Below are 15,431 nucleotides of genomic sequence, written 5' to 3' on the forward strand. Positions count from 1 at the left end.
TTTCTAGGTACAATTGACACCAGTCATGTCCATTCTTAAATTTAGATGTACAGCTCGGTAATAGGCCCTTCTAGCCACGGGTCTGTGCCCCCCAAATACACCAATTAACCTACAATCCCTGTATGTTTTGAAGGGTGGGAGGAACCCAGAGAAAACCAGCACTGGTCATGGGGAGAACATAGAACAACTCCTTGCAGACAGTGCCAGATTCAAACCCAGGTCGCTGGAGCTGTAATAGCGTTGCGCTGGGGCTAAACAGTCAAAAATATATACCAGTATATTTGTTTTCATAGATAAATTGTTTCCTATGAAGAGCCTAGTTCAAGTAAAGAACATAATGTTCTTATAAAGAATTCAGTGTTATCCCTGCAGACCAAGCCCCTTCTGTTATCAGATGTGTTCTGAAATGAAGTTCAGAAGTGACATCATTTAGGAAGTACTCGAGTGGGATTTGTAATCCAATTTCTAACTCACTTAAAGGCACATAACTTTTTTTTAAATTTGCCGAGTCAGTAGAGCAATTGCTCAGAATTTGGTAAGAGTTTCAAATCCCACTTTAAGATAGTTCAGGAAAAGGATAATAAGTTAGAATCCATAAGTGGGTCAAGGCCAATTTCAACATGATTAGGCAGGAGTTAGCAACAGTTGACTGGGCACAAATGTTAGAGAAACACTGGAACTGCCAAACGTGAAGCACTTAAGTGTGTGTTAAAGACATCCAGGACAAATATGTTCCTAGTAGGGGAAAGGAACCCTGGTTAACAAAGAAGGCTCGCCAGCAGCTATACTTTGTGAGGTGTCTGAGGAGATTCGGTCTGTCACCGACAACTCGAAAACATCTACAGGTGGAGGGCATTCTGGCTGGATACATTCACTGCCTGGTAGCCAAATCCAGAGAGTTGTTAACTCAGCCTGCGACATCACAGGCACCAGACATCACTCCATCTACATGAGGCAATGTCTTTAAAAAAAAAGCAGCTTCTATCCTCAAAGACCCCCACCACCCAGGCCACAACCTCTTCATTCTGCTGCCATTGGGGGAAAAAGGTACAGAAGCCTAATAGCTCACTGCCATCAGATTCCTGAATAATCATTGAACCAAAGACCCTGCCTTACTTTTCGTGTCCTATTATTTTTATTTTATTTTATTTCTAGTAATGCTATAAGGTGATTTATAATCTGGAAGGTTTGCTCCCTGACACTGCTGCAAACACCAAATATCATGACTTGTTCATGACAATAAGTTCTGATTCCGGTAGAGAAGAAAGGAGCTGTAAATCAGATGCAGGCAGATAGGTTCGAGGAAATCTCTTGAGGAGTATAAAGAATGTAGGAGCATTGTGAAGAGGGAAAAAAGGGCAAAAAGAGATTTAGAGAAGGCTTTGGGATACAGTGTAAGGGAGAGCCAAAAAGATTTTATGTATATTAAAATCAAAAGGGTCACAAGGGCAAGAATAGGTAGGTCCCCTTAACAATCAGGAAGGGCATCTAAGTCTAGAACCAGAAGTGATAGGTGAAGATCTTAAATGACTATTTTGTGCATATATTTACTGTAGAGCAGGATAAGCAGGAGTGGAGGTGAGGGGGATGACTAAAGATAGCCGAGGACTTATCTGCATCAGTTGTGAAGAGATGTTAGCAGTCTTAGTTCATAGAGAATAAATCTCTCGGTACATCCCAGAAAATTGTGGGAAGGCACCAGGGCAATGATTGGGGTTTTGACAGACACTGTTAACTCATCACTGAGGACAGGAGAAGTTGATAGGCCACACTTGGAGTAAAATGTGGAGTTTTGGTTGCCATGCTGTAGGAAGGATATTATAAAGTTGGAAAGGTTTACAAAGTTGTTGCAAGGATTATGAAAGTTGAATTATCGAGAAACTGCTAAAACATGGCCTATTTTTCTTCGTGTGTGAGGTAAAGAGGTTCAGGTTTATAAAATCATGAGGCCACACACAAGGTAAAGAGTGGTGCTATGCTTCCTTGAATAGAAGTCTAAGACGAGAGGGCGTGAGTATAAGATGAGGGGAGTGCCATGTAGAAAGGATGTGGTGGGCATATAGAATGACCTGCTGTTCAAAGTAGTGGAGGCAGGTACATTAGCTTCCTTTTAAAAAAAAACACTTGGATGGGATGGGGGTTGGAGGGATAATGTGCTTAATGCAGGAAAATGGAACTAAAGCAGTTTGGCACACTCCAGAGTCATGCACACAAAATCCTAAATGTCACTTGGGTGCAGCTCAGTGAGACATGGTACAACCGGTGAGCATGTTCAACTGAGCATCCATCTTCCCTATAAGGTGAATATTAGCAACTCTTAGCACTACTGATTAGAGGAACAGGGAGAGGAGGTGCCTCAAAGCAAAACCCTGACCTAACCTCACCAAAATAGATCACCTGTTCATTCCTCCTTTTGATGTTGCTATAATGAAACTTCAAAATAAGTGTTTCTTGGGCTGTAAATGTGGTGATATGTAATTACACCACTAGGTCACCAGGGGTCATCCTGGTGACCTTGTATATAAAGCAGTCCAGAGCTACAGTCTAGCCTTCCAGGTTTGTCTTGCAGAGAGACAAGACCTCTTAGTGTACATATTAGTTTATTAAAGCTGTCTTATACTTCCACTGCTGGTGTGGTTACTGCTGGTGTCTCTCTGCAAGATGAACCTGGAAGGCTCGACTGTAGCTCTGGACTGCTTTATATACAAGGTCACTGGGATGACCCCTGGTGACCTAGTGGTGTAATTACATATCACCTCAGTAAAAATTGTTTGTGATGACCTGAAGATGTGAGCAAGTGGATTAGCCACTAAATACAGCTATCAACAATGCTCACAGGAGGTGAGAAGAATGAGAGGTGACCTTGTTATAACTTTCGCAGGATGCAATGGATTGGGTACAGGGAGGTGGTTTCCCTGGCTGAATATAGTCTGGAATGAGGGGTCAGGGGTAAGCCATTTGGCGTTGAAATTAGACATTTCTTTGAGCAAATAATTGTGAAGCATTGAATTTTCTACCCTGGAGGCCATTGGAGGCTTAGTCATTGGGTTCATTCACAACCGAGATCAATAGATTTCTGAATATTGCAAGATTCAAGGCGACATGGAGGAAACTGGCTCTGATCAGTAGTAAAACAGGTGTCTACTCCGGCTAATTCTTGTGTGCTTATGTTTCGCGTACAAATCTATTATCATGACCCTCTATTTCCTTCTGCCTTAGAAGGTGTTCAGCCTCCCCTTTAATAGAATCCTGCTACTCATCTCAACAATTCCTGTAGGTAATGAGTTTTAAGTTCATACCACTCTTTGGGTAAAGAAGTCCTTCTCAGTTCCCTGTTAGATGTGTTTTGGTCTCTAGTTATGCTTTGTCCAAGTAAGTGGCATTATTTCTGGCTGCACTGTCCAAAGCTTTTCGTTATTTTAATCCCTTTTGGTGAGTCACCCTGTCTGCCACCTGTTCTCAATGGAAACCCAATTTGTTCATTATTGGAGATTTAGTCCCCACAGCAGTGAAGGAATAGTGATAAGTTTCTAAATCAGGAGGGTGTGTAACCCGTGGTTGGTGGCTTTCCCACAAATCTGCAGTCATTGCCCTTCTGGATATCTGAGGGCATGGGTATTGGAGGTGTAGATCAAAAATAAACATGGTAAGTTAGTGTAGTGTATTGTGATGAGCAGCCATTCTCAACCTTCATTTGGCTGTACCCCCCCCCCCCCACTTTAGGACTCTGCTCAAGGTTTATGGGCCCCTTCCCTATGAAGGAGTCAAGTTTCTTCCTTGCTTCTTTCCTACCAACTACATATGTGGTGAAAAGAAAACAAGACTCTTACTTAAATGTGCTGTGGCCCCAGGGCCCCAGTTGAGAATGGCTGGTGAGACAGTTCTAAACACAGACAGTATGGAATAGAAAGAAACAATGCTGGAGAAACTCAGCAGGTCGAACAGTGTACTTTGTAAAGGAAAGGTAAAGATACATAACCAATGTTTTGGGCTTGAGCCCCTCATCGAGGTATTAGCAAAATGTGGGCTGGCGCCCGAATCATTGGTGATAGATCTTTATCCTTCCTATATAAAGTGCTCAGACATTTTGTCATATTTTGATGAGGGGTTCAACCCTGAAATATTAGTTATGTACCTTTGCTATTTAAAGTACACTGTTTGACCTGCTGTTTCTCCAACATTTTGTTTCTGCTTCAATCACGGCGCCTACAGACTTGTGTGTTTTCCTTCTGTCTGTACGATATGGGTACTAGCATGTCAATCAGGCATGCAATTTCATCCTTAATGGAGTGAGACATCTTGTGGAAAAAGTTGGGGTCATCTTCATCAGCCTAAAGATCCGTGAAGACCATGAGAATTTAAAAATAGATGTCTATGATTAGAGAGATACTGTGAACTTCCTGTTTGGCTCTGACATGACAGCAGAAAAATGAGTTTGAAAGAACATTTATTTATTCATGGTCCTGACAGGGCAAAGTGTCCATTGCTATTGAAGTTACTGACTGAGCTTGAAATGTACCTGGCTCTTTCTGAGTAGATCTGTTTTACATCAATATCTTGCCTAATATTGATTGATTGAAATTGCATTTAATATAACCCTGGCTTTTTTTTAATTCACTCAGAATTCGATCCAATTGTTTTTCTTTACTGAAGTAACACTTGACTGTATATATAGGTCGGAAAGGGAAAGGTATTCTGCCCTAGCAGTAAAAGAGCAAAAAGAAATAATCTGCTAAACAGCATCAGTATGTTAGAGAGTCTGCTGCCAATTTTCACACAAAGGTTCCACAGGCCTTGCGCTGCATTCTGCTGCCACTCAACCTACTGAGTTCCTCCAACAGTGTCCTTTTGCTCCCAATTCCAGCATCTGCCGCCTCTCATATGTCTCTAGATAAATAGCATGTATGTATGTAATAAATCCTCAAGTTGCAACTTTCAGTTGGACTTTTATTTTGACCACTTAACTTGCAAAACTTGCTTATGAAGTCCTGTTCCCTGGTGGAGATTGGAACGGAAAGGCAGATTGTATTTCTGGTTGGAAGCACTATCGTGTATGTCCATTGCTAATTTTTACACAGAACTTCCACAGTGAATCACAGACCATATTTTGCAACGCCACCACAGGGGAAAAAAAAAGAAATCATGTTAGAGGCAGGAGGGATTTGGTAAAATTTGGTGAAAGATTACTCAAATTCTTTTGATTTGATTAAACTTTCTGTGGTCTTGGCCCGTATTCTTGATTCCAGCAGAGAGGGAAGGGGTAGGAATAGAATTTTTCTGCTATTATTGATCCAGTGCCAGAGGTTATTAGGCAAGTATTGGCAGAGCTGAGTCGTCTAGGCCTACAGCCTCTTGAATGTAGAGTTGTCTGTATCTGACACTTCAGAAATGAAGGGTTCCTGGCGTCCATCAATGTTACCGGCCATTGCTGATTTTTGCAGAAAAGTGTACGTCTGTGAATCTCTTAATACAAGCCAAAGTAAGAAATGTTCTTAATTTAAGATGGTAATGATTTCTAAACTCTTCCACTTCAGGAACCAGTGAAGATCCAGTGAAAAGAGCAGAAGAAAGTGAGGGCACAGACCCTGCAGAAGAGCATCAGTTTTCAGATGTTGAGGAATCAGATGACGACGACGATAATGAAGATGATGATGAAGAGGAGGAAGAGGAGGAACCATTTGTGAAGCCTTCAGAGACCACAAGCATCAGTTCTCAAATAGCTGGATCTTCCAGAGGGGAGGCCACATTCTCTACATTAGAAATCCCCTCAAAACAGGGATCTAGTTTAACCAGTCAGTATTCATTGATGAGTTACCCAATGTCAACATCTCAGCTTCGATCCACACAATTAATGAGATCCTCAGAGTCACCCATGGCTCCTGCATGCCGCACTGAGTCCCAGACCCAGCAGGGAGGACGCCTTCCTCTGCCCTTATTGCCATCCACAGAGCACTTTTTGTCAGGGCAAGGAGATCCAGTGATGAAAAGACAGAACATCCTAAGTGCAACAGTTTCACCATCGATAGATACATCACCTGGAAAGTCATGGCCTCCAAAGAGAGAGGCATCACTTTTGGGTCTGGGAGGAGATATCCCATCGGGAAGACATGTATCACCAGAGAGAGAGGCAACTTTGAAAGAACACTCCTCTTCAAGAAAAGATATGTCACCTCTCAGACATTTCTCTCCAGGAAGGGAATTATCACCTAGGAGATGCCTATCACCAGGCAGAGGCATATCACCAAGGAGACATTTGTCCCCAGGAAGAGAGGTGTCACCTAAGAGATGCCTGTCGCCAAAGATAGAAGTGTCACCTGGGAGAGTTTCACCCAGGCCTCATTTGTCACCAGAAAGGGAAGCATCACCTGGAAGAACTTTGTCATCAAATATAAAAACATTACCTGCAAGGTACCTGTCTCCAGCAAGGGACATCTCTCCCAGCAGACAGTTGTCGCCAGTGAGAAAAGAGTCACCTCTCAGACACATATCCCCAGTGAAGGACGAATCACCAAGTAGATGCCTCACACCCATTTGGCAGAGTAGCCAAGGCTCCTCTCTTCTTGCACAGCACATTGGCTCACCTTCATTGGGTCTACCTCAACGGAAGTCCAGCAAAGAACAGGAGCACTCTGAAGTTAAAATGGTAAGTAAGATAAAGATGCCTTCAAAGTAGTGTCTTGTTTTATTTTCCTATTGAGGATGAACCATTGGTAAAGCTAAGCATTTCTGGTTTGGCCAGAATTATTATTTTCTCTTCTGAACAACCAAGGCACCTACTGTAAGTAGGCATCTGCATTCCATTGAACTCATGGCAGTGAGCCTTCCTCTTGAGCCATTTTATTGGAGCAGTTTGGTACGAATGAGTGGCATTAATGTGCTTGTTTACTGGGCAGTTGACAGCCGACAGGACTGGAGTTACAGATGGGTTGCCTTCCCTGCAGGCTATTAGCAAATGACTGAGTAGTTATGACGGTCTGTCAGATCAGTGGTCACGTTTACTGACCTTTGTTTACTTTCCATATTTCAATTTCCAAACTTGTCATAAATGCATCCAATCCACATTTTTTAGACTATTACGCCCAGGAACACAACCTCTACAATAACATGCTCTGCCCTTCCATTCCAAATTACATTGCTAAGTGCCTGACCTAAGACAGATTAATTATGATGTATTCGATGGTTGCCCATTCAGTGGATGAACTTCTTAACTGTTTTCCACTTTTTAACATTGAAACCAAAATTTGATTTTTATGAACATTTGACAGGTTATTTTGTGTAAGGTTCAAAGAGGAAAGTACGCAAGATCATAGGCTCAGAAGTCGGCCCATTAGCCTATCGAGTTATTTTAATCATACTTCCACTCATCCACACTCCCCAACTTAATACCCCAACTATTCAAATACCTGTCAATTTCTACCTTAAATACACCCAACGACCTTAGCTTCCACAGACTCATGACCCCCTGACTAAAGAAATGTTCCCACATTTCTGTTTTAAATTGATGCCCTTTTATCCTGAAGTTGTGTCCTCTTGCTCCCGTCTCCCATTCCATGGGAAACATGCAGATTTCTCTGCTCCCTTGCCCAAATTTTGTTTGTGCTTTTTGCCTCCTGCTTTCCTGTTCCCTTCCCTTTCTTGTGCTATTTTCCCTTTTCTGCATTTCCCTCCTCATTCATTCTGGTGCGTGTTTCTGTATTGAATGACGTGGCTTGTCGTTAAGGTCTTAATACAATGCGGGTTATTCATCGACCAGTTGTCGATGGAATGGAGTGAGCTGCAAAACAGGGCAGTGGTGATACATCATTGAGGCTGAGAAAAGAGGCCAGCTTTCCCTAAAATGCACAAGTTCTGTTCACCTCTGCTTCTCCATGTGATTGGAAATTTTCAAGTTAACGCCACTCTCAGGTTGTGGTTGTTTTTCTGAGTCCCTTTTCAAGTACAAGTTTATTATCATCCAATTGTACAAGTACAACCCGATGAACTGCATTCTCTGGTCCTCGGTGCAATACAGTAATGGGTTCTATAAAGGAAGGGGATGAGTCAGTATATAGGATGGAGATTGAAAACTTGGCTGAATGGTGCACCAACAACAACCTTGCACTCGATATCACCAAAAGTAAGGAGCTGATTGTTGACTTCAGAAAAAGAAAGCCAGAGGTGTACAATCCAGTGATCATTAGGGGATCAGAGGTGGAGAGGATGAGAAAATGTTAAGTTCTTGAGAGACACTATCTCGCAGGATCTTTCCTGGACCCAACACAGTAATGGCATAGTGAAGAAAGCATGTCAGCAGCTCTACTTCCTCAGGAGTTTGCGGAGGTTTGGTATGACATCAGGAACCCAGGCAAAGTTCTTCAGAGGTGTGGTGGAAAATGTGCTGACCAGCTGCATCACAGCCTGGTATGGGAAAACCAATACCCTGAGCATAATGTCCTTCAAAAGGTAAAGGACACAGCCCAGGACATCACAAGCAAAACCCTCCCCACTATTGAGTACACCTACAGGAATGAGGTATAGATGCCACAAGACTCGCAGCACCAGGTTCAGGAACAGCTGCTACCCTACACCATCAGACTCCTCAATGACAAACTCAATCAGAGACTCATTTAAGGACTCGTGCAATACTTGTACACTTTATTGATTTTCTTTTTGTTCTCTCTGTTTTGCACAGTCAGTTTGTTTACATCTGTATCTGTTTACATCTGTTATCTGTTTACCATTCTTTGTTTGTTTGCATGTTTCTGCTTTGTGCAGTTTATTTTATCCACTACTAATTAGTGGTAATTCTTCCGCGCCTGCAGGAAAAAGGAATCTCAGGGTTGTATGTGATGTCATATATGTACTCTGACAATAAATCTGAATCTAAAAAACATGCAAAAACGCATCCAGACATAACACACGCATAGACAAATGATACATATGCAGTGCATCTATACATATACAAAAGTATATATAAATAAACATTGTTTAATAAATAGAAGAATCTCGGAGGGTTTGTATGAGCACTTCATTCAGTCTTTCGGCAGACTCGAGCTGTTTCTCAGCCTGGTGGTTCTGGCTCTGATAATCCTATATCAGAGCAGCTGAAAGATGCTGAGTGCGGGATTGAAGGGGTGCTCAATGATTTTACAAGCCCTCTTCAGACAACGATCCCGGTGGATCATTTCGATGGAGGAGAGGGAGTTGAGTTGATATTCTGGGTTGATAATGATAGTTTTCTGTTTCTGATCCTTCTATCTGATATTGGCTATAAGGGGAACTGAACCTGTATGATTTATGTTGCATGGATTGCCTATTGGGTATGAATTTATATAGCCCTCTTAACGTATGAAACAATTCAAGAAATACCATACAACTACAAGGAAGAAGTGGACAGCAATCCAGAGAAATACTGAGTGGTGGCCAAAAAGCTTGAGAAAAGGGGTGAGGTTTAAGCAGGAGATTTAAAGGAATGGAAAGGGAGGTGGAAAGATACCGGACAGGATGTTGCAGGTGAAAACAAGCTCCAAGGACATTGAATCTAGTTAATGTAATAAACTATTGCATTTTCCCCAAGGTTATATAAACGATATGCTGAATGCAGCAACCTAACAATGAAACCTTTACAAACTCACTCAATAACAAAAAGATGATGCATTTAGGTGGAAAATTTATGAGTAAAACCTGGCCAGGTTTTTGCAATAGTATTAAACAAAGGATTAATAACAAACTAGTTCTGGAGATCTTTGTAAAAGTGTGAAATGTCCCAGTCTATGAGGGAAGTCTCTCAGCATCATTTTAAAAGAATGGTGGGGGGGGGGGGGGGGGGCAGGGAGATTTCAGTGGGGAGTTTCAGAGCTTTAAGGTCAAGGCAGCAGATTGCATGCCTGGCAGTGGTGGGAGCAATTAAAATTGAGAATGTGCAAGAGGCCAGAATTGACAGTGGGCAGAGATCAGTAATGAAAGCAGTGAATGGGTTTTCTGGAGAAGTGCCAATGTTCTGCATGCATTGCCAGTGTTGCCCTGAACAAGTGTCAGCAAGTTCAGGGCTTCCAAACACACTTTGTGGAATTCCCGTCTGTCCCAACAGCTGTCCACCAATGATGTTGTATCCAAGGAATGCAGCAGTAGAGACAAAGTGGAGGTGATTCACCAGCACCTCCCCCAAGAAATCCATTTGAACAACCTGTACGAGGTTAGACCTGCTCTATCAAATTCTTCTCCTTTAGCTTTTTTTAAAAATATAAATAAATTGCTTAATGTGTAATGATTTAAAAATGTCAGAAATGTTCACTATTTTGACATCTCCAGTAGCCGATGATGCTAGGAATCACAGCCTATCAGTTCTTTTGTGAGTGTGGCTTATCCTGACCTCTCACTCTTTGCTCCCTGCCTTTACCTCTCCACATGAAGGGATCAATACCTGGGCTTTGCTACTGAGGTTGGAACTGATGAGCTCTTAATGCTAGAAGGTACAGAAAGTAAAACCTAATTTAATCCTGAGACCAGCAGAGAGCGGGGTGGATGGTGGGAGGCAATAAATGTAGAATCTAGGTCAGCGTTCGAAGGTCGTTAAAGTAACCATCAGACGACAAAAGCCCCAGTGTCAAAATGGAAAGATGTATAAACTTCTCTTCCTTCCCTTTTTGTACAGATGTCTCGAATGGGATACCGCAGCTTGTATGAAGAACCGACTATGCCATCCCAAGCATTGCATTTTTGCTTTTCAAGGAATACTCAAGCAGCACTGGAAGGGCAAAGTTACAGTGGGCTAACTGGGAATGCACAAGATTATGTTTTCAGTCATCTTCCCCTGCATTCGCAACAGCTGGTCAGGACACCCTATCCCATGATCCCAATCGGTGGGATTCAGATGGTTCAGGCAAGGCCAGGCTGTCATTTAGGTATGGTGCCTTCACAAGTCTCTGTACACTCGGGCTTTCCTGTAAGCCTCACCGCACCCAGTCCATTTAGTGCAAGCAGGTCGGATGCCACAGTTCATTTAGAAGAAGTTATGCTGAAGTCCAAATCGGCTGAAGTAGCAACTTCTGAACCTTTGCCATCGCAGCTACCTTCAGCTCCCATGGCCCCACTCATAACGGCACCTTCTCTGACCCGAAGTGGTAAACAGAGTGTCACTTCACCAAGGACAGAGACTGCTGAGTTAGAAGAAGCCGCAGCGTGCAAGCAGGAGGAATACAGGGTACCAATTTATTCTGAACCCAGCACTATTGCTGCTCTGAGCCGCTCAGGAAAAGAAGCTGGCTCAGTCAGACTGGACCCCAGCACCAGCCATGAGCACTCTCCAAAGCCTTCAACAAGCAGTGAAGGAACCTCCCAGGATTTGAGCAAGAAGCAGTTTGGATGTTTGGACACTTACTATGAGTCAGCCCGCACTTTAGCCACCATGCACCCTGTACAAGGAAGCAGTGGTAGCAGCTCATCAGAGTCTTTGAGTCCCTCTGACTCTTTCCAAACTAGAGCTGGCAGGACTAGTTCAGGTGGACAGTGTCCACCAGTTAGATTGCAAATGGGGAGCAGCCCTGAGTCTAAGGGCGAAGGCTTCAAGCACCTTGATACACAAAAGGACAACGAGACAGGAAGCTGATAGCAACCACCGCCATGCAGGTTCACCAGTGAAGAAAATGGGATGGCATTCGTCAACACTAGTTTTCCTTCAGCATACTCACAAACGTTGCTCAAATGAAACATTCACCTATACTGTATGTCAACATGACCAAAATTATCAGAAGATTCCTGTTCAAAATTGTCAGAGTCCAGTATTATTTAAACGTACACAGTTACTCGTGCCTTTCTCCCTATTTTGTGTCCCCAAGTGTATAAAAGGGGAGGATTTGGGTGGTGGGGGGAGGGTTTGGGGTAAAAGAAAAACGTATTGAGGCTGTGAATATTTTTAAGAGCAATGTGATCGATTCGTAGTAGTTGTTGTTTTTCAATTGAAATGTCCATGGCTAAAATGATGTGAAAAAGGGAAAAAAAAATAACATTAGTGTGATAATGCACTGAAGACTTATTTTTATATAGATCAAATGAGGCATATTTATTGTATTCTGTATTTAATTGTTTATAAATTGATTCATTTTCCCAGCATCATGGTGGTCCTTTTGTGCGCTTTTTATTGCTTCTTAAACAGAAATGAATGCAAAAAAAAATTGCTTTATTTTTGACTGTGATTGTGTTTATACCCTTTTTGCAATGATTGACTCAAAGCACTTAGGCTATCCTGCAAGGATTCTTTCACATATAACCCCTTCCATAAGTCTGGACAGAGTGCAATTTCAAATGTTCAGTTGATAATAAACGTCTATGATGCACCAAAAGATGAGCTGGGATCAGCAACATTGAATACAGGCTACAAAGATATTTTTTTTATTGGAAAAAGCCTTTTTGAATCAAACACAGAGCCAACAAATCAACTATTGGTGTTCTGATCTAAAAATACAATTCTCTGTGGCGTCAACCACATATAATCTGCTACATGGTATTTGGGAGGGACGGGAAATTTTGGACCTCTGGCTCCCAAAGCTCTCTGCTGCATGAGGCAGGGTTCCATCGCATCGTGTCTAATTCTGTTGCCAACAAAATCATGGGAGGTCCTTTTCCACAATCATTCAGAAAGTTCATTGTAAAGGTTTTATGCGAATACCACGATGGTAGAGGGTGAACCAGATGGACATTTTTTTTCTCTCTTGTCGAGCACTGTTTAATAACTTTGAAATACGGAAACTTTTAAGAAGAAGTCATAGGATGCACAGCTCCCAAGTCCAAAGATCCTTTTGGAGAATTTATTACTTCCAGTTTTTAACATGTGTTGTGGCCTTTTTGGGATGGGGTGGAAGTGGTTGTGGTGGTTTTCAGGCAGTAAAAGATGGGGAAATTGAGAATAGTTGAGGTCTGTTGTCGGCAGACTGCCCTATCAGCAATGTCTTTATTAGTATGTTGCGTCAAAAGAAATTCCTTTTGCCCACAGTATGCCATATTTTGATCCATTCTATTGAATGTAATGTAAAAAAAAGTATAATGTACGTGTAATGCACTTCGAAGCATTTCAGACACTTTCCGATGGAATATAGTTAATGTGAAAGAGTTCTTAAGTTTTATATTCGCTCTAATGACATTCCATCATTTTGGCTGCACTTAAATGCTTAAGCACAGTATTATTTTAAATTTAGTTAGCTAATGTAAATCTTGAAGTTCCCCATCAACTTGCAGTGGTTCAAGGTTTACTTAGGTTTGGGAGATGTGGGTGTTGTACCCATTGGTAGGTATGTACTGCCCATTCATAAATGCCATTGACATAGCAATGGTATCATCAAATTTAAGGACCTACAGGCTTTTTTGCCCATGTACGGTAAAAGTCCAAAAATCTGGAGTGTCCGAGAATCTGAACTTTTCAAAAACACAAACTTTTTAAAATTATCAGGCTTCTGTGCGCGTGCATGTGTTCGTGCCACGGATGCGCGGCGGCCACAAGCGACCACACTTAATACAGGCAATCTTATCACAAAGAAATTAATTTGCATTGTGTATTTTTCTTTACCAATGTTCTTTTTTTAAAAAACATCATTTCAAGCTCTTTTTGTAGTGGAAAAAAAATTGTTTACACTTTTGTCAAGTGTTGACTTTATTTTTATTTAAAACTGCTCATTTTAATCAATGAATAATAATCATTTTAATCAATGTCTTTGCTGAGGAATGAACTATCAAAATTTACCTGTTTATCTCTTCTTTATTTCTCCTTAAATTTGAATTTTAAAAGTACAGCCTGAGAATGTGGAAAACTCGAACCGACCTAATCCCCGAGCAATCCAGATTTTAGGATCTCTACTGTACCCGTAGCCTTTTTCACTTTAAAATGTTTTTCATTTTTGCAAAGATAAACGGCTATCTCTCCAAACGTTCATCCTTGGGGAAACACTCTGTTGTCTCCTGGTAAACCTCGTTCCACTGTGCATGTGATGAATTTAAAGGGACAGGTTCCTTGCTTCAGAATTTCAGAGTATCTGTGCCATCCCACTCCTGCTCCAATCCAAATTTCAGCATTACCGATTACGAGGCTTCATTGACTGACTTTTCAAATGAATCACTCAATTACTTTTTACAGAATTAAGAGAAAGTAGTTTTTAAAATGAGTACTATTTTCACTCATTTCTCAAATGCATGAGGCACAATGAAAAGGGATGCTGTCTCTTTAAAAGCAAAAAATACCATTTGTTGCCAAAGCACTTGGCAATCTTGAAGAGTTTGTAAGGAAAGTAAGAAGCGAGATCTTAAAATGTACACTTGCATGATATCAGCAGTTTGGCAGTTAATCCCACTTTAATTCGTGGACTGTTAACGTGAAATCTGTCTTGGTAAATTTGATATTTTTCAAGAATATTGATTGTTTTCCTTTTCAGAGGTTTGTGTGTAATCTTTAAAAAAAATCTGTTTAAAAGATAAAGTTTCTATACATTTTGTTAAAAATATGGCAATACATTCCAAAAAAGAAAACTGTAAATATGTATAGTTCTACTATGTAATTGGTAAGATTGCCTGGAATTATTTTGAAACACCGATTTCTAATACTGCACCTTGCAACACTTGTATGGGGTATATCCATAGATAAATGCAGGTAATAAAAGCACAGAGCTGGTTGTAAAATAAATGGAAATAAATTTTAAAAAAGGAGAAAAAAAATTAAGAAAAAAAAATCCAGAAATCTAGAAGTCAGTATTTGATGTCTGTGATCCTTATTGTATATCTACACATCTGTACTGGGAATGGAAATATTTTTCACAGGTATTATATTTGTCTTTATCACATTTCAAAACTGGAAAAGGAGTCGGGCATCTTTTTTTTTTAAAAAGCATGTTGGAATAAATTTTACAAACTCGATGTGTTTCCAGGGTTGTCTCATTGCCTGCTCCCTGGGTGTTGCAAGTCTAAATACCATTGCCTTATATCAGACTACTTGGAAGCATTATCTTTAAACTTCGTGATGATTTACGGGAACACCAAATAATGACGTGTGAATCGTTACCTTTCTGTTCCTTGCTGAACGTATCTGACTGTTACTTCGAAATTGGACTTTGTGAGGCCCAATGGGAATGAGACTGCCTGTATGGATATCACATGGTGTCGTGGGTACTCAGACCCTGGATAGAAAACTAAAGCCAATGTCTCTGATGCAGCCTAGACTGTTTTACTAACTTTATTTGGACCTGCCAAATCAGATCTGCAAATGTGGGTGGCATGGTTAGCGCAACGTTGTTACAGCGCCAGTGGCCGGAGTTTGAATCCGGCACTGTCTGTAAGGAGTTTGTTGTATGTTCTGCCAGTGTCCGTGTGGGTTTCCTCCGGGTGTTCTGGTTCCCTCCCACACTCCAAAACGTGCAGGAATTATAGGTTAATTGGGGTATTTGGGTGGCACGGGCTCATGGGCCAGAACG

General features: G+C 41.4%; 1 protein-coding gene across 2 annotated transcripts in view; it reads left to right on the forward strand.

The window, feature by feature from the left end:
* The window catches only part of LOC138741371 (transcription factor HIVEP3-like), a 63,058-nt gene extending 48,183 nt beyond the window's left edge, over nt 1-14,875 (forward strand). Inside the window, exons 5-7 of one of the 2 annotated variants that reach the window (XM_069895332.1) lie at nt 5,535-6,643; nt 10,070-10,174; nt 10,634-14,875. In XM_069895332.1, coding sequence (XP_069751433.1) covers nt 5,535-6,643; nt 10,070-10,174; nt 10,634-11,587 — 2,168 coding nt within the window. In that variant the 3' untranslated portion in view covers nt 11,588-14,875. The remainder of the gene's footprint in view (nt 1-5,534; nt 6,644-10,069; nt 10,175-10,633) is intronic. The other variant, XM_069895333.1, reaches the window with a different exon arrangement.
* The last annotated feature ends 556 nt before the right edge of the window (nt 14,876-15,431 follow it).

This window comes from Narcine bancroftii, chromosome 8 (assembly GCF_036971445.1).
Source record: "Narcine bancroftii isolate sNarBan1 chromosome 8, sNarBan1.hap1, whole genome shotgun sequence".
Taxonomy (NCBI): Eukaryota; Metazoa; Chordata; class Chondrichthyes; order Torpediniformes; family Narcinidae; genus Narcine; species Narcine bancroftii.